The following is a 19,304-nucleotide window of genomic DNA, read 5'->3' as shown; positions in this document are numbered from 1 at the left end:
TGTAGCTGTGCCTGGAGGGAAAAGCAGCAGTCAAGGAAGGCTTCCTGGAGGGAGGCATCATGGGGCCTGCTGGGCTGGGTTAAGAGGACAGCTCCAACGCTTGTACAGGAGCTCAAAGGCAGAATACAAACAGAGAACCTCAAGACGGTTTCTAAAGAAGAAAATAAAGTCCAAGAAGTGCAGCAGCTGCCTTCATGTCAGACAGGTGGACAAAGGGACTCCAGACACTATGGATGGACACAACCAGCACCCACACCAGCTGGTGTGGTTTCAGAAACGCTGGTGTGGGTGCACACTGATCTTGTCTGCTTGTCCTCAAAGCCAGAGCTGACATCGGGACCCCAAACTCCAGCTACCAACACAAGACAGGACAGACCTTTGGCTACCACCTGATGTCACACGCTCACACTTTGGGGCAAGTACCCGTGGAAGGTTGTGGTGTGGATGGAAGCACGAGTGAACCGTGGGCCCTCAGCCCCCAAGACTCTCCTGCCCAGCTACTAGGAGAGCTATTGTCCAGGGAAGCAGCGAGGCCCTGATCTGGTTCTGGACCACCTCCCCACAGAGGGGGTGATGAGCCCACCTCCCCTGGACTCCCACATACTTCTCTGCGCAGCGTCTGTGTCCTGGTTGGCTCTAAGCACCTCCTGGCAGATCTCTTCCAGCCAGAGCACTGCCCCAGGGTCTCCTGTCGCCTAAGAAGTTGAGAGATGGCTCCAGACTCAGCTGCCCAAGGACCAAGGTACAGGCAGGACAGCAGTGTCCACTCCTCCCACCTGCCGCATGCTGGCGTGGCCTTGTTGCTTCCTAGGGCTGCTGCCAGGCTCAGAAGGCGCTCTCCAGGCCTGCCTTCAGGCTGGCCAAGCATCAACTCAGCTTGGCCACAGAGCTCCCAGAATCCTCTTCCATCCTCCGAGCAACTCACTTTCCTGCCCTTGTGCCTCAGCGCCCCATTCACCTGTGCCAACACACACCCTCCTTCTCAGGATGACCCTGACCCCAACCCCAACCTCCACCCTGTCTGGCCCATTCCTGCTCCGAATCCTTCTACCAAACCAGGTGGGGCCTGGATTATATGCGAGCATGGGTTGAGTGAGCCTGTGCCTGCCACATGGTCAGGCTGGTCCCCTCACCCCTATGGCTCACCTCACCCCAACCCCAGACTCTGCTCACTCCTGACACTCATTACCAGATGGAACTTTCTAGACAAACATTTGATCAAGCACTATGTTCCAGGCCGCATTCTAAAGCACTTTCTCCTGAACCCACCACATTTGTAAGGCACACAAACAATGCCCGGCAGAGGAAGAACCCAATCATACTGCTGTCCTACTGTCTCCCTAAAGCCCTGACCCAGAGAGAAGTTCGATATCACCACACATCTGCAGGGGAGTAAACTGTGAGAGCCACGCACAGGGTCAACCCACCATAAGGCCCCATCATTCCCAGCATGCTGGCAGCTGGAGCTCGGGCCGGTGCCCCCCGCCCCATGGCCCCTCCTACCTCCACCCCCAGAAGGAACTGTGTCATCAGACTGGGCCCTCCCAAGGTGCATCCTGGGCACAGCTCTACCCACAGGGGATGCTCTTCCTGCTCCAGCGACCAACCCAGACACTCCAGCCCTCACCTGGGCCTTCTGCCTCTTGGCTGCCACAAGGAGGAGATGATACCGAGGGGCGACAGCAAGGCTGACATTGTCCAGGCCAGCCGAGGGAAGCAGAAGGGCAGACAGGGTCTTCTTGGGGCTGCCATGGTCCAGAGCCTCATTGATGAGGCTGACCGCAAGGATCTCTAGGAAAGACAGATCTAGGTGGGCAGAGGGCCCAGAGGTACAGTCAGGGATGGGCTGCCCCCATCCACCCTGGACTCCACTCACGGTCGGTCTCTTCCTGGACCTGGGCATTGACCTGGTACACGGTGGCCTGCAGGTCATTCCAGCTCAGGGTGACCCCGTCTGGCATGCGCTCCTGTCGCAGCTCCACCAGAGCATCAAAGTAACTGGCGGTGGGGTGGGGGGGGGGGATGGGGGTCGGAAGTAGGTGAGCAGCAGGGACGACAGCAGCCAGAAGTCAGGGCAAGTCAGAACATGTTGCTTGGCTTCCCACTCATTACATTTTCCTGGTTCCCTTCTCACCTTGTTGGTCTTTCTTTCAAAGCCTGTGCTGGCTCCTCCCCACCCTCACAGCCCGAGCCTCCCACCGCTCTGTCTCCATATCTGATCCTGACCTCAGGGCTTGAGGTGTCGTGTCCTAATGTCTCCCAGAGCACACCTGCAGCCCACTTGTGAACACCAGCTGCCTCTGCCCACCTGCCCAAGATTGCCCGATGAGCACCCACACCTGACCACTCACACCTGACCCCCCAAACCACTGCCCCCCCAACAGCCTGAATCTCCCAGTCCTACCCCTTTGGTCAACATTCACTCCAACCTCTGAGGACAAAGATCTTGATGTCACACCTGACCACTCTCAGCCCAGGTCCACAGGTCACAACCAACCACTCTCCCTCTCATAGCCCAGGTCCACACACAGCCAAATCCAGGCAGATCTGCTTTGGAAACAGATCCAAATCCGGACTCCCCTTCGCCGCTTCGACAGCCACCACCTTTGGCCAAGGGTCCCTCACACTTGGCCTAGAGGCTGCCTCTGTCCACCCCAGAGCCTGTCCTCAGCACAGCAACCACAGTGAGTCTGGCAATAGTAGCTTGAATCGGCCTCTCTGCACTGCAACCTTCTCACTCAGAGGGAAAGCCACAGCTATGGTGTAGCTCACCCTGTCGCTCTCCTCGTGTTACCCTGCCTCGTGGCTTCCTGGCTTCCCTGGACACACCAAGTACACAACTGGCTCTGGGCCTGTGCCCTGTACGGCCCCCTAGTAATCAGAGGCCCTGAGGTCTCTCCAAGACCCCTTACCAACAGGGCCTTCCATAACCCCCAGCATATCCTACCCTTTGTACCCTTGGCCCCTTTTGGTTTTGGTCATGGCTTATCCCCCCTTCCGGTCCCCTTCCATTAGCATGTTGGTTGGATGAGAGCAGGAACTTCGTTTTGTTCACTGCTGTTTCCTAGTACCTGGGACAGTACCTGACACCGGGTGGTACTCAGACCTCCACTAGGAAGCACACAACATGGAGGAAGAGGGGATGACTGAGCCCCCCACTCCCAGGATGAGCCACAGGCCGAGGAGCTGTGGACAGACCAAGAGGGAGGCTGGGCCCAGGGGCAGGGCAGGCCCAGAAGGCTGGTCTCCAAGCAGAATGGAGTCTTGCCTCCACCTGCTTCCTCCTAGACAAGTGGTTAAACAGTTCTCACCGGTGAGCATTCTCTCTTTCCACCTCGGCCAGGCCCGTGGTGGGGTTCACCAGGCTACTCCAGCAGCTGTCGCCATCGCCAGCCTCCAGGGCCCTATTGATCAGGACCACAGCTGACAGCATCTCCATAGCCACAAAGAGCTCCTCATGGCCCAGCTCCTGTAACAGGGAGCGCCGATTCCCATGGGGCAGTGAAGGCTTGGGGCCACCGCCATCCTGCCCCCAAGGCTCCCCAACATCCCGGTCTCTATCCCAAGCCCCAGCGGATTCATTCACTCACTGACTAATTGTATCTGCTACCTGAGAACGAGCTCCCTGTGTGCCCAGTGTGTAAGCGCCTCACATATTTTCACTTGACTTTATAACAAGCCAGTGGGGGGGGGGGGGCTATCAAAACCCCTCATTCACAGATGGGCCCACAGGAAGGGAAGTTAAACCTAGCCCCCCGGTTCCAGGGCCCACGCTTAACTGTGGCCCCCCTTCTGGTTCCTAGCCACACTGGGAAGTGTGCAAGGCCCTGGCTCCACTTCTCGGCCCAGGCTTCCCGCTTTCTAAACCCCAGCATGTGCTGCTCTCCATGCCTGAGCACCATCCAGTCCTCCACAGACAGAAGATGGCCACCAAGAATTCCAGCAGCTGAGCTTACATGCCAGGCTCATCGCTAATGCATACAGTGACTGTTGAATCCTCACAATCCCATGTGGTATGTTACTGCTCCCACTTCACATATGAGCTGAGGAGCAGACAAGTAACCTGCTTGCCTGAGGACACATGGCAAGGAGGCACAGAGCTAGAAGTTACCCCCACTTTTGACATCCATGGCCTGGGTTCCTATGTTTACCTGCTGGTACTTGCCTTCTGTGCCTCATACCACTTGCCAATGTGGAGACAGCGCCCTTCCTGAGGGCTATGCCCGGGGTCATGCTCTAAAATTCCCTGCTGTGGGTCTGATTCTTCACAGGTGTCCTCTCTTCTAGGAAGCCTTCCCAGGCTTAGTCCCAGCTCTGGTCCTTCCATTCCCTAGTCTGAAGTCCTCTGTCCCTGACAATATCCACTTCTCCCTCCCTGCAACTATCTGGATCCCTCTGAGGGTGCTCTGCACTGACTGTCCTGGGCCCCCCACGGCTCCTGGGGCTCACCCCTCCCCGCTGCTGCTGGAGTGCCGTCAGCTCCTGCTGGTACACAGCCGAGGCAGAGGGATACACTGGAGGCAGTTGGGCTTCTGGGCACATCAGCTCCTTCACAGTATCGGCTGCAACTCCCTTCTGGATGGCTCTATTGATCCTGCACACGGCCTGGAGCACTGCAGGGGAGGAGGGAGAGGCCTGTACAGGCTGGGCACCTGGGGCCCATCCTACTTTCCTGGCTAACCAGCTGCTGCTAGGGGTCTCTGAGGGGAAATGGCTTTGCAACTGCTCCTTCAAAGTTGTTCTGCCTTGAGGCGGCTGGGTGGTGCAGTCAGTTAGCATCCAACTCTTGGTTTCAGCTCAGGTCATGATCTCAGAGTCGTGGGATCGAACCTTGAGTCAGTGCTCAGCGGGGAGTCTGCTTGGGTCCTCTCCCGCTGCCCCCTCCTGTGCGTGGACACGCATGCTCTCTGTCTCTCAAATAAATAAATCTCAAAAAACTACAACTACTCTGTCTTCTGCTAAATTCAAAAAAAGTTTCTAAGTATTTAGGAGGAAAAAGTGCCAGGTCACTGTACAAAGCACTGGAAAAAGCAATTTGTCAGGCCTAGAGATCCGCAGCTTGGCAGGTAACAGAATGGCCGCCCTGGTGGAGGTGACAAGACAGGCAAGAGACTGTGGAGTGTAGCTAAGAAGCAGTCAGTCAAGGGGCCCCAGGGGCCAAATCCTGCTGACAGCAAGGAGGGATAAACAACCAGTCCCAAAGTGGAGCCATTTGGGCACAAAACGCAGGAGTAAGTGGGGCATGTGTGCGTCTCAAATGCAAGGGCTTGTAAAATGCCAGGCAGATCTGGGTGCTGCCATCAAGGAGATAGATCTACTGGGGAGAAATGAGGATATGAAGACCAGTCAGTCCACGTCAGCGCTGCCTTCCCTCCCCCAGAGCTCTGGCAGTTGGGAGAGGAGGGGTCCTGGTGGGAGAGGGAGGACGGAAGCAGTGGAGGCAGTGCTGGAGGATGCTGTTGCCCGCTCTTCATGGGTGACAGTGTGCAAGAAACAAAACCCAGACAACCAGGGGCCTGGTGGTGGGGCAGGCCAGGCTGCCGGGGAAGTGCAGCCTGTCTGGGCAGCTAGCAGGGTTGGAAGGGGGAGGGAGACCTGTAGGTCTCATCTGCCTCACTGAGCAGATGGGACCAAAGTTGAGGCTGAAGCACAGAGGAGCCCAGGAAGACCTGCAGATGCGCAGCAAAGACGTGAGCATCAGGCCTGTGCACTCCGGCAATGAGAGAGCTGAGCGACCACAAGCAGCTAGCGGCTAGAACAGGGCTGGCGGCCCTGGGCTAGGGCTTGGGTCCCTGCACTCTGCGTGGCCTAGCTCCTGCTGTGGGTGGGCTGACCCCCAGGCAGAACACATCACCAACATGCTCTTCCAATAAAGAATTATATTTGTACACGTCGATTTTTAAGGAGAACTGAGTGGGATCACGATTTTTTCTCTCATCTGGGAAATCGCTACATTTGAGAAGCCAATGGATTCAAGCAGGTTGAAAGTGTCCACTTACAGGGACAGAGCCCCAGAGCCCCAGAGCCAGCAGGCAGGATGGACTGTCGTCACCCCCAGAGCCTTCATGAACCTAACTGTGATGTGCCTCCAGGCAGCCTGGGCCTGGGCATACAACCCCACACTAGGCTGGGGTTGCAAACTCCGATGGCACTCTGCACCACCCTGCATAGAAGCCAGTCAAGGGTCAGAGGCGGCAGTGATGGGCCCCGTCCACACCTCAGCCTGGAGGTGACTTACTGGCTTGTTCCTCATCACCCTTCATGTTGGCTGTAGCTATACCAGCTTGGACCTCCTCCTTTTCCAGAAGATCCAGCAGGCCCAACTCCTGGGGAGGGAAGGAATGAAACAGAAGGGAGTGCTGGGCCATGAACGCCTGTAGGAGCTGCCAACACACGCTCTCAGCTCCCCCCAACACCCTGCCTCAAGCCTTTGTCTCCTCCTTACCCAGCAGGCATTGAAATAACTACCCAGACAACACGGACATCACATCAGGGAGAAAGCCAACAGCCGTGAAGACGGGACTGACAAGCTGAGGCCCTTCTTTGGTAACAGGGGAGCCTGTCACTGCTCATCGGGCTGCCCCTGGGTACCCCTCCACCCCAGTCAGTCTAGGCCACTAGGCTTTGCGGTGATGTAATCATTTACACACATAGTCAGCACTGACTGAATACCAGGAGGTGACAGAGGTGACGCCTATGGAAGAGGCTCACCCCCATCCCACAGCCGATTGAGCAGGTGGCAGGTAATAGAGCCTGACCTGCGCTTTCTGTTCTCTGTCTGAGCTCAGCTGTTCCAAGTACCAGTTGGTGAAGTCTTTCCTGACCCCTCGCAGGGCCAGGACAGGGTCCAGAAGGGCCTCCAGCAAGGCGTCAGGGCTCTGTCTTTCTAGCGCATCATCAACAACTTCTAGAGCTGCATGGACTGCAAAAGACCAAGACTCCACAGTGGACAACGTGTGAAAACCCAGCCCTATTCTTCCTGCCAGTCCAGAGCTCCCTCCACCCCACTCCAGTCCCAAATCCTCAGTGGGATCTCCACAGCCTTCCCACACAGGGTCCCTAGACCCTGAGGACATACTGCCCCAAACAGGCAGATGCCCCCTCCATCCTGAGCCTTCTAGCACTTCCTGCCACCTCCTCTCCTCCATCCATTCCTCACATCTCCTTTTTGAGGACGCTAGTCCAGTTGCCCTTGGGGCTGGAAGGCCTGCCCTTTGCCTCTACCCTCTCCACAGATCTCCATTCAAACAGAACTCCCTAGATGGGGACACCTCTCTAGACACATAGCCATAAAACAGTACATGCTGCTTTTTGCCTTGGATCATTCCCTGAGACAAGGGTTGGCCTAAGCAAGGCCATAGGGCCTCTGGGCTGAGAGCCACCCCCGAGAGCACCCCAAAGCCCTCTTGGCCATCTCTTTTTTACCGTTGACGTGGTTGATGTTGCCCTGGATCTCAGCCTGAGTCAGGAAGCAGTCATACAGGTCCCAGCTCTCCCCGCCATCCTGCACAAAGAGTGAGACCTGGGAAACCAGCCCCATCTTCTGCTCCTCCCTCCCTGACTATACCTTTTTTCTCCTCTGGGGCCTTCCCAGGCCAAAGGTCAGTGTGGTCAGAAGGAATCTGGAGAACCCAGGGCTCCAAGCCCACCTTCAGCATCTTCTGTCTGGTATCATCCTGTCCTGAACGTCCAGCCCCCAGAAGCCCTTCCTGCCTTCTCCTCTGAATCCTCATTATCCTCCCAGGTGCTTCTCTTGTTTCTCTACGATAACCCATAAGCGACAGTTTCTCTTAGCAACTCTGGGGCGTGGTGACAGGACAGATAGGAGTCCTATCCCCTGGAGGTTTTTTAGGCCACCTGGCTCTTAGCACCTGAGGCTCCTCCTTACGTGGGTCTGGGCACTGGCAGCCTTCTCCGCCTTGGCCTGGGCCAGCAGCTCCTGGTAGATGGGTGCCAGAGGCTCTTGAAGATTCACCAGCAGAGCACTGGGATTCTGCAAGGCAGCCAGGGTATCCTTAACCACCCCTCGCTCCACAGCCTCGTTGATGGCAAGGACAGCTGCATGGACTGGAAGGAGTGTGGAAACAAGGTCAGGGGGCCAGACAAACCCCAGGCCACTACAGTACAACCAGCCGCAGGCCAATGACATCAACCCCCTTTTCCATCCGGGAGGCCTGGCAGCCCTGCCAACAGATGAGAGGCATCCAGAATCCATCCGAGGCTCGGCATCCTCCTATTCTCACTGAGCCCACCCCTTGCATGGTAGAGCCCAGACCCTACCTGCAGCCTCATCCACCGACAGCTCATTGGCCAGAATTCCCCCAATCTTGCTGAAGGCAGGCAGCTGGAGGCCATATTTGGCCAGTTCAGAGGCCATGTTGCTGAGCTCCTCGGCTGCAAAGAGCACAGATGCCTTTCCTCAGAGCCAGAGTCCCCGAGACCATGCCCACATGAGCAGCTGCGGAAGGAGGGGGCTCACCTGAGAATTTCACTTTCCCATACAGATCATGTATCTGAGGCGCCAGTCCCAGGCGGAAAAGGAAGAGACTGGAAGAGAAGGGAAGGCTTTGGGCCTCTTTATGGTGACACGCTGAACACGTAGGTCTGGACGTGGGGACTTGGAATGTGGGGACCACTGTAGCTGCCACCAAGGCCCTCCCGTCCACAGGGAGCGACGTTATTGGAAGCCAGCCTGAGATAAGTGCTACAGAAGATAAATGGGATGCTCAAGAGGTGGGGGGGATCAGGACCTCACAGAGAAGTGTACGTGGCAGGAGCAGGTCACCGTTCAGAGACAGAGGGCATAGTAAGCAGAGACTGCAGGGCCAAGCACACCCATCCCCTTGAAAGGACATAGAACATAAAGTCAAGAAGAGGCAACATGCTGACCAAGGAACGGGTTGGGTACTTTAAGGTTCAGCCAGCTTGTTGCCAAGGGCTGGCCATGGGTAGTACCACACAGCTGTCACCATTCAAACTAAATGACTTGCATGTGACACTCTTGATGGGTCCCGTTTTGATTTCTTTGTTCCCCAGTCACAAGCAAAGACCCTTCCCTCCTCTTGCCCTTTCCTTCAGCCCCACAGGTCACAAAACAGACATGTCCACAAACATGCACATCAGGGCCCCTGGGGGGCTCAGTTGGTGAAGCGTCTGCCTTGGGCTCAGGTCATGATCCAGGGGTCCTGGGAGGGAGCCCCATGTTGGGCCCCCTGCTCGGTGGAAAGCCTGCTTTTCCCTCTGCCCTCTGCCCCTCCCCCTTGCTTGTGCACATGCACACGTGCTCTCTCTCTAATAAATAAAATCTTCTTTAAAAATGCACATAAATCTAAACACAACTACAAAAATCTGAAGTCTCACTCTCCTAAGAAGTGATCTTCATGGAGTACCCACCCCCCTTCCCACTCCAACATTTGTTACCAACCAATGGTTGCATCCACTGAGAGGAAACTCGATGACAAAAGTCTGGGGTCTCTCACCTAAGTGCATGGATGCAGTAGACCACCCGGGGCATGTTCTTCTTGTCATAGATGTCTGTGGTCTCCGGGAAGAAGGTCTGGAGGGGAAGCCAGCTGGTTACTGCCTTTGGACAGGTCATAGTACCAGCTACAGAAGGCTGGGCTGAGCAGTGGTCTTCCTCTCCTACCTGGGTCTGTGCTCCTTTGTCACTTGGGGCTTCTGGGTCAATCACCCCAGCTATTTACAGCCAGCACTGCCCCCACACACTAAGTGTTACAGAAGGGCCCAGGGGCCACAGACTGAACAAAAGCCCAGCGATAGACACAGCCCCAGGCAGGGTTATCAAGGCTATAGGATGCAGGCCATATCCTCCAGGAGAAAGAGGCTCCCTACCCAGCCTATTGCCCCTTGCCTTGGACTCTCGCCCCACAGAGGGCCCATGAGGCACACACTGTCAAGGATCACAGAGGGGGCAGGGCATGCATCCCTGTCTCTAAGCCAGAGGCCTCTGATCAGCGGGAGCCTCTCAAAGAACCGAGTCCTCTGAAGCATGGTGTCCCACATTACCTGGGGACTATGATGGGTCTGACCCCAAAACTTCTTGGCTACTTTAGATTCACAAGAAGGACCAAATCTAGAGACTTAATGGTGTTCCAGTCTCACTGAGGACAGATGGCCTCTATTGCTCCTGCCTCCCACCAAGACTTTCTTTACTGCCGCCCCCTAGTCTCACAGTTCCCTGGAAGAAGAAACCCTGTAAAGTCCTATCATGCCTTAACTTGTACTGCTCTTTACAATGCACAAAGGAGAACTGTGCAGATCATCTGGTCCTTCTGACAACCTTACCAGGCAGACAGGGCAGGGGTCACCATGCCCATTTTAGAACCAAGAAACACGAGGTCTAAAGAGTGAGAGAACATGCAACAGGTGTCCAGCAGGGGCCTTGAGCCTAGGCATCTGAATCCACCACTGAGGGATGCAGCCTATGGCATGCCCTTGCTTCATGCCATGAAACTGGTGGGAAGAAGGCTGGCTAACATGAGTCCATCTCCTGCACCACATGGGGGCTCACTAATGGGAACAACACAGCTTAGGTCAGGGAGCCTCCTCCTCCCTCCACGTCCCTCATCCACAGGAAGGAGAGGCAGAGCCAAGGAGCATGGTTGAGAGATGGGCATCTGCAATCAAAATCCTCCGATTACGCTAGTTTAAGAGACACGTGGTGGGGGCAGAGGGCGCCAGAGAGACAAAGTGTGCATGTAGGGGTGAGGTGCTGGTGGAGAGTAAAGATGAACCCCAATCTTGAGGCCCAGTGTTACCGAAGGCAGGCCAACATGGGCTATTGCCGACAGCCAAAAGTTGATATTGTCGGTGTGCCGGAAGTGCAAGCCGGTTGCCTGAAAGGGAAGGAAAGAGATAAGAATCTATTTCCACAGTTCTCAGGGTTCCCTGTGGGCAGAGCCTAGAGCACCCTGGTTTCCCATATTCTGTCCCCTAGCCCCTTGGGCCAGAGAAACACAGACAGAAACCACCAGGAATGACTGACACAGCAGGACATCTGAGAAGGTGGGATTAACAACCCAGGGAGGCTTCCTAGTAAAGAGGAGTTTGGAGGTGACACAGGAAGAGACAGGCTGGGTTGGCCCAGCACAGGGAAGGGGCAGCGGGCCCAGGGGTACCATCAGGGTGGCAAGGCCACAAGCCTCTGAGTGTCCACGTGGACAGAAAAGTCTGCTTAGAAGTGTCCTTCAGGGGCATCTCAGGGCCCACCTAGCAGGAGTCCCTTGCTGCTAAAGACAGCACACAGTGTCCGGCTGGGGGACACCCACCACTCCTGTGGGCCCCATGCAGGTATTGCTAGCACCCCCTTTCATCCTCAAACATGTCCAGGCTTGGACAATAAATTATGTGGTCACCCTGCTCTCACAGCTTTGGGGAGAAGGGGAAGTTTGGGAAGAAGCAGCTGGAAGGTAGAGCTCTCCCTTCCCTACCTGATACCGCAACTGCTCCGCATCATAGATCTTCTTCAAGGGAACCACAGCAGGTGCAAAACAGTGGCCCAGCTTGGCCAGCAATACTCCGTTCCGGAGGCTCTCCTCCAGCTCCACCGGGGAAGGAAGCTCCTCCTTCAGGCAGGCCTCCATCCAGCTGAAAGTGCAAGAGCAGGAGAGTGCCTGTCACCCGCCCCTCCCTGGGCAGAGAGGGGCCTTCAAGTCTTGCCTCTGCTCCTGCCCTACTCTCCACTCCCCTTTCTGCCCCTGTCTGGCTGTCCCCACCTGATCCCAAGCTGCCCCAAACACTGGAATGGCCAGTCCTCAGCCCCTGCCCATCCCTGAAAATCCCCTGACAGATCCTGAACTGGCGCAGCTTTGGAGAGGCCCTTACCTGTTGCATGCTAGACCCTGCCTCAGTCTGGTTGGCACACCTATCCCACCATACCAAATCTGCTCACTTTTCTCATTTTGCGTGTTTTCTGAGAACCCAGGCCTAGAGGGTAACATCTGTCTGAATGACCTACACAGCCCTAACCCAGCTTTGATGACGATAGAAGTTGTGGGTTGATGGCAGCAGCACAAAAGGACAGAAAGGCCACAGAACCAGAAGATCTGCCTTGCACACCATCTCCTCCACCTCACCCCTCAGAGCCTTGCTGTGTGACCTGCACACTGAAGACAGCGTGGGCTGCACCCCCACCAAGGAGGCAGCGGCAGGGGCTGCTTGAGCTAACAAGTGTGAACACACTGGGAGTAGACCCAGGAAGCCTATTGTTAATATGGTGGTGTGAGAGAGCATTGGGGTCTTCAGAGGGGTTCTCCAAACTTCCCCACTGATTTCCTGTCTACTCATGTGATCTGCTTTTCTAGAGAACATTAAAAATATACTATTGATTAAGAGGAAAGAACTAGGGACACCTGGGTGGCTCAGCAGTTAAGCGTCTGCCTTCAGCTCAGGTCGTGATCCCGGAGACCCAGGATCTAGTCCCATATTAGGCTCCTTACACGGATCCTGCTTCTCTCTCTGCCCGTGTCTCTGCCTTTCTCTCTCTGTGTCTCTCATGAATAAATAAATAAAAATCTTAAAAAAAAAAAAAAAGAGGAAAGAACTAGGGACGCCTGGGTGGCTCAGCGGTTGAGCGCCTGCCTTTGGCCTGGGGTGTGATCCTGGAGTCCTGGGATCGAGTCCCGCATCGGGCTCCCTACGTGGAGCCTGCTTCTCTCTCTGCCTGTGTCTCTGCCTCTCTCTCTCTCTCTCTCTCTGTGTGTCTCTCATGGATGGATATATAAAATCTTTTTTAAAAATTTTTTTAAAAAGAGGAAAGAACTAAGCATTTTATGCTGCCTTTAGAGCCAACATCCCTTTGCAGGAAACATGGGGTACAGAGAAACAAACTGTTTGACACAAGAAAGCAAACAGACAAATCCAGAATGCAGGGCACATGAGCCAGTTTCTTCACCCAGTTATGACATAAAGAACTGGAAAGGGGAGTGGGCTATTCTGGATTGAAGAAGATTCAAGAGACACAGCAACCAAACATAACATGTGAGCTTTTTTAGATCCTTATTTGAATAAGCCAACTGAAAAACAGGTTATTTTTTCAGACAATCAAGAAAATTTGAAAATGGCTTGGTGTTGATTTTCCAAAGATTAATGGATAACTTCTCTGGGTATTAAAATGGCATCGTGGTTATTATGTGAGCAAATGTCCATACATTTAGAGACAGACACTGAAGTGTGTACGGGGATAAAAGGATGTGGTTTTGCCTTTACTCACAGATGGCATGACCGTCTATGTGGAAAATCTGAAAGAAGGTGACACAGCCTCAGGGACCTAATAAGTGACCACACAAGGCCATGGGACATAAGGTTACTATACAAGTCAGTTGCGGTCCAATATACTGCAGTGAAGAATTTAGAATTTGAAATTAAACGCAATACTGTTTCTGTTAGCACCCCAAAAATGAAACACTTAGGTATGAATCCAACAAAACATATATAAGACCTCTGAGGAAAACTATGAAACCCTAATGAATAAGGTCAAAGGAAAACCAAACTAAATGGAAAGATAGGGCAGCCCCGGTGGCACAATGGTTTAGTGCTACAGGGTGTGATCCTGGAGACCCGGGATTGAGTCCCACATCAGGCTCCTTGCATGGAGCCTGCTTCTCCCTCTGTTTGTGTCTCTGCCTCTCTCTCTCTCTTTCTCTCTCTCTCTGTGTCTCTCTCATGAATAAATAAAATCTTAAAAAAAAAAAAACAGACTTGTGAGACTTGTGACTGGGTTCCAAATACTTTAAAAAAAAAGAAAAAAATGGAAAGATAACCCACACTCGTGGATGGGAAGGCTCCATACTGCCAAGATGTTAGTTCATCTCAACTGGGTCTACGGATTCAGTGCAATCCCAAACAAACTCCCAGCAAATTATTTTGTGGACATCAAAGGTACTGTTTCTAAAGTCTGTATGGAGAGCCAAAAGATCCAGAATAGTCAATACCATATCGCAGGAAAAGAACAAAGCTGGAGGACTGACACCACCCATCTTGGCCACAGTAATCAAGATAGTATGGCCTCAGTGAAAAAACAGATAGACGTATCAAACAGAATGGAGAGCCCACAAACAGACCCACATAACAACAGTCAGCTGATCTTCGACAAAGGAGCAAAGGCAATCCAATGGAGCAGAGATCATCTCTTCAACAAATGGCACTAGAACAACTGGACATCTACATGCAAAAGAAATAAATCCAGACATACACTTTACCCCGTCACAAAAATCAACTCAAGATGTATCATCAATTTAAATGTAAGATGCCAAACTGTAAAACTCCTAGAAGAGAACACAGGGGAAAACCCAGGTGACCTTCAGTGTGGCAATGACTTTTGTTTTACTTTTTCAAGTTTGTTTGTTTGTATATTTGTTTGTTTATTTATTTATTTAAGATTTTGTTTATTTATTCATGAGACACACAGAGAGAGAGGCAGAGACATAGGCAGAGGGAGAAGCAGGCTCCATGCAGGAAGCCCGACTCAGGACTCAATTCCAGGTCTCCAAGATCAGGCCCTGGGCTGAAGGTGGCGCTCAACCACTGAGCCACCCAGACTGCCCTTTAAGTTTATTAAAAAAAAAAAAAATATCTATGCCCAACATCAGGCTTGAACCCATGACCCCGAGATCAAGAGTTGCATGCTTGGTACACCTGGTTGGCACTCCCCTGCTCAGTGGGTAACCTGCTTCTCCCTCTCCATCTGCTGCTCCCCCTGCCTGTGCAATGTCAAATAAATAAATACAATCTAAAAAACAAAACAAAACAAAACAAGAGTTGCATGCTCCATAGCCTGAGCCAGCCAGGGGCCCCTGGCCATAATCCCCCACCTCAACCCTAGGCAATAACTTTTTAGACACAACACCAAAGACACAATCATTGGAAGAAATAATTGATAAGCTGGAATTAATTAAAATGAAAAACTTCTGCTCTAGGGGGATCCCTGGGTGGCTCAGCGGTTTAGTGCCTGCCTTCGGCTCAGGGCGCAATCCTGGAGTCCCGGGATCGAGTCCCACATCCAGCTCCTGGCATGGAGCCTGCTTCTCCCTCTGCCTGTGTCTCTGCCTCTCTCTATCTCTGTGTGTCTTTCATGAATAAATAAATAAAATCTTAAAAAAAAAAACAAAAAAACTTCTACTCTAGAAAAGAGAATGAGAAGACAAAACACACTGTGGGAGAAAATATATGCAAAACACATATCTGCTAAGACTAGTATCTGAAATACAAAAAGAACGGGGTACCTGGCTGGCTCAGTCAGTGAAGCATGTGATTCTTGATTTCAGAGTTGTGAGTTCGAGCCCCATGTTGGGCGTAAAAATTACTAAAACAAAAACACACACACACAAAGAACTCTTAAAACTCAACAATAAAAGAAAAAGTAATGGATTAAAACATGGGCCACAGACTCCCATTAACAGACACCTCACCAAAGAAGACACTCAAATGGGAACTAAGCATCTGCAAAGATGCTCCACATCATACGTTATCAGGGAAATGCAAATTAGAGCAATGAGATATCACTGCACACCTATCAGAACGACCAAACTCTGGGCCGCGCTGACAATACCCGACGCTGAGAGGAAATGCAGCAACAGGCTTTTAGTCACAGCTGCTGGGAATGCAAAATGGTGCAGCCATGTTGAAGACAAGTTAATAATTTCTCACAAAACTAAACATACTCCTACCATATGATCCAGCAACCATGCTCCTTGGTATTTACCCAAAGGAGTTAAAACACATGTCCAAGGCAGCCCAGGTAGCTCAGCAGTTTAGTGCCGCCTTCGGCCCAGGGTGTGATCCTGGAGACCTGGGATTGAGTCCCACGTCGGGCTCCCTGCATGGAGCCTGCTTCCCCCTCTGCCTGTGTCTCTGCCTCTCTGTGTGTGTGTCTCTCATGAATAAATAAATAAAATCTTTAAAAAAATAAAATAAAACACATGTCCATACAAAACCTGCACATAAATGGTTATAGCAGCTTCATCCCTCACTGCCAAACCTTGGAAGCAACCAAGATGTCCTTCAGTAGGTGATGGATTAATAAACTGTGGTCCACCCAGACAACGGAATATCACTCAGCACTAAAAAGAAATAAGCTGTCAAGCCCCGAGAAGACCCGGAGGAACATCAAACATATACTACTAAGTCAAAGAGGACAGTCTGAAAAGGCTTGTGCTGTACGAGTCCAACTATGGAGAAACTCTAGAGACAGGAGAAGAGGAATGGTTGCCAGGGGTGAGATGGGAGGACAAAGAGGCAGAGCAGAGGATTTTTAGGGCAATGAAACCACTCTAAGATACTCTAACGGTGGATATGTGTCATTTGCCATTTGTCCAAACCCACAGAGTGCATGACACCAAGAGTAATCCCTAAGGTCAAGTATGGGCTTTGGGAGACTATGTGTCAAGGTGAATTCATCAGTTGTAACAAACGCGCCACTCCTGCAGATGCTGACAGCGGAGGTTGTATATGTGTGGGCACAGGGGTTACACGGGAAATCTGTCTTCCTCCTGATGTTGAACCCAAAACTGCTCTAACAAAACAAAGTCTTAGAGAGAGAGAGAGAAAAGAATGGACTCTTGTCCTTTTGTATCGGTGAGGGGGTAGGTGCCTGGGGTGGGCAGGGTGGGAAAGGGGGACCAGAAGGGGGCAGCCATCTGCTCACCGCTTGGCCTCCTCCAGCCGGCACAGGTACTGATAGGCCACATTCTGCCGCCTCTGCTCATCCATTTCCTCAGCTGTGAGGCGTTCATCTGAGGAGTGAGGGTCAAGGTGAGAAGTGTTAGACAAAGGGCCAGAGTGCTGAAGTGCTTCTCAAAAGACTTGCTAGGGCAGCTCTGCCCAGAGACCACTCATACGTCTGTCCCCCTCTTCCTAACACCCCTTGCTCCAATCTTTGGCCCCCATCTCGTAAAGCTGCCCTGGTCAGGACCCCTTCACGGGGAGCTCCTTTCTTTTTCCCTCCAGCCATCTCCTGACCCCTCCTTCCTGTCCGTCCAGACCCCTCTTGGCTGGGAACGTAGTCTCTGTGTTCTCCAAGACCTGGCCCGTGTCATCCTCCTCAGGCACCCTCCCAGAAGCTGGGGCTAACAGGACCAACTGGGACTCATCATCCAATCTCCATGCATTCGTACCCTACCTTCTATCTGTCAGGCCCTGGGCCAGTGGATCCTTACAGATTAGCATTAGAAAAGAAAAACGTGTAAGTGACAAATTCCAACCTGAAGTGACAAGTGTGATTACAGCCACAGACAGGCAAGCAGCAGAGGAGACAAAGGGTTCTTCCCACCAGTAAAATCTTAAAGAATGAAGCAGGAGGGGGCAGCTCAACAAAGAGAACCATGTGGAGGGCAGCCCCGGTGGCCCAGCGGTTTAGCGCCACCTTCAGCCCAGGGCGTGATTCTGGAGACCAGGGATGAGTCCCTGCCTGTGTCTCTGCCTGTGTCTCTGCCTGTGTCTCTGCCTCTCTCTCTGTGTCTCTCATGAATGAATACATAAAATCTTAAAAAAAAAAAAAAAAAGAAGAAGAAAAAAAAGAGAACCATGTGGAAAAGGAGGGCACTCACTTCGGATGAAGTAGGACAGAGTCTTACAAGATCACAAGGATATCTTTACTTTTTTGGGTATAAGTCATCTGAGGAGGAAAACAATCTTCACACTAAATAAAATGCAGACAATAGGCTGACCCCCAAACGTGAGAGCGGGGAATCCCCTAGGTGAGTCAACATACTATTCTGCCTTAGCCTCCACCTCCCTTCAACCTCCCCTTCTCCCATCTCCCACCTCTGGAGTGGCCTTCTGGAAGACAATACAAAATCAGATGGGGGGGGGGGCTGGGTGGCTCAGTGGTAGAGCGTCTGCCTTTGGCCCAGGGTGTGATCCCAGGATCTGGGATTGAGTCCCACGTCAGGCTCCCTGCATGGAGCCTGCTTCTCCCTCTGCCTCTCTCTCTTGCTGTGTCTCTCATGAATAAATAAATTAAAAAATCTTTTTAAAAAATCAGATGGGGGGAGAGAAGGCTGAGCAGGTACACACACGAGGAATAAACAAAACAGAGGGCTCGGAAAGAGACACGTCTGTCTTTGAGGCAACACGTAATGTTAATCCCACCCTTTCCCTTATTTGCCTATATTGCACATCCTGCAACATGATTTGGACCAGGGGCGGGGCTTGTTGGAATTGGCAGTTAAGCAAGTTCACACACACACAACGTCTACAAGCATTGGTTGCTAAGCATGGAAAATAAACCAGTAAGCAAATGACATCACCTCGGAGTTATGAACTGAGGGCTGTGTGAGACGGGCAGGGCTTCCTCCCTACACACACACATTTTTTTTTTTTTAAGATTTTATTTATTTACTCATGAGAGACACACACAGAGAGGCAGAGACACAGGTAGAGGGAGAAGCAGGCTCCCCGCGGGAAACCCGATACGGGACTCTCTATCCCAGACCCCATCACCACACCCTGACCTGAAGGCAGACGCTCAGCCGCTGAGCCACCCAGGCGTCCCCCACACAGTCTTATTTAAAATTTTTTTTTATTTGAAAAAAAAATCTTCCTGCGCTTCACAGGTCTAGAACTAACTTTCCTTCAACAGATCCGAGAACAAGGACTTTGTTTTTTTGAGCCCTAATGGCAAGAAAGGGGAAGGGGTGGAAGAAGATTTTGCCTTTGTTCAGAAGGTCAGGCAGCAGCAGCCTTTCTGCCGTCCAATCCTTCTGACCCCACTGTCTTTCCAAAACAGTGTTTTTGCAAGTGTGGTCCGCGGACTACCTGCACGGTTACGTGCGGCGAGGCAGCAGCACAGCAGTGCTTGTTACCAACGCAGACGATGGGCCCCGACCCAGCGAGCTGGCGCTGCGACACAGGGCTGAGGAGCGTGCCGGTCACTTCCGGTCATCCCCGGCACACTTCGAGGGCCACCGTCTCCCCCGCGGCATCGGACGGGAGTCCCGGCCCCTGGTGGCGCGTGGCAAGCATGCCCGCCATCCGTAGCTGCTGCCTGCTCCAGGGGCCATCCACACCACCCACAGCCGCCCAGCCCCAGCCCCCGTAAGGCGGGCACGAGGGAGAAAACCCTGGAAGGTCTGAAGCGCGGCGGAGTCCGGCGTCTCGCCGCTCCGGCTCCACCTGGGCCCGCCGGAGACCCGACGGGGGGCTCCCTCCCCGCGCCGCGCAGGCCCGCCCCCTTCCTTGGACCCCCTCCTTGGCCCCCTCTGCACTCACACAGCGCCGAGCCCGCGCCCGCTCTCCGCGGCTCCATGTTCCTCCTCCTTCCAGGTTTGAATCTCCCGCCGCCGGGC

General features: G+C 53.0%; 1 protein-coding gene across 1 annotated transcript in view; it reads right to left on the bottom strand.

The window, feature by feature from the left end:
* The window catches only part of IQGAP3 (IQ motif containing GTPase activating protein 3), a 35,844-nt gene extending 16,540 nt beyond the window's left edge, over nucleotides 1–19,304 (bottom strand). The window contains exons 1-16 of the mRNA XM_055324201.1: nucleotides 19,228–19,304; nucleotides 16,664–16,751; nucleotides 11,451–11,607; nucleotides 10,779–10,856; nucleotides 9,480–9,556; nucleotides 8,480–8,547; nucleotides 8,281–8,394; nucleotides 7,889–8,067; nucleotides 7,426–7,504; nucleotides 6,759–6,922; nucleotides 6,239–6,326; nucleotides 4,450–4,613; nucleotides 3,312–3,469; nucleotides 1,877–1,998; nucleotides 1,628–1,791; nucleotides 605–695 (exon numbers count right to left, since the gene is read on the bottom strand). Of these exons, the coding sequence (XP_055180176.1) occupies nucleotides 605–695; nucleotides 1,628–1,791; nucleotides 1,877–1,998; nucleotides 3,312–3,469; nucleotides 4,450–4,613; nucleotides 6,239–6,326; nucleotides 6,759–6,922; nucleotides 7,426–7,504; nucleotides 7,889–8,067; nucleotides 8,281–8,394; nucleotides 8,480–8,547; nucleotides 9,480–9,556; nucleotides 10,779–10,856; nucleotides 11,451–11,607; nucleotides 16,664–16,751; nucleotides 19,228–19,264 (1,828 nt within the window). The 5' untranslated portion in view covers nucleotides 19,265–19,304. The remainder of the gene's footprint in view (nucleotides 1–604; nucleotides 696–1,627; nucleotides 1,792–1,876; nucleotides 1,999–3,311; nucleotides 3,470–4,449; nucleotides 4,614–6,238; nucleotides 6,327–6,758; nucleotides 6,923–7,425; nucleotides 7,505–7,888; nucleotides 8,068–8,280; nucleotides 8,395–8,479; nucleotides 8,548–9,479; nucleotides 9,557–10,778; nucleotides 10,857–11,450; nucleotides 11,608–16,663; nucleotides 16,752–19,227) is intronic.

The sequence above is a fragment of the Nyctereutes procyonoides genome, unplaced genomic scaffold (assembly GCF_905146905.1).
Source record: "Nyctereutes procyonoides isolate TBG_1078 unplaced genomic scaffold, NYPRO_anot_genome, whole genome shotgun sequence".
Lineage (NCBI taxonomy): Eukaryota > Metazoa > Chordata > Mammalia > Carnivora > Canidae > Nyctereutes > Nyctereutes procyonoides.
The sequence above is the reverse complement of the archived record's forward strand: the minus strand, read 5'-3'. Positions and strand labels throughout refer to the sequence as shown.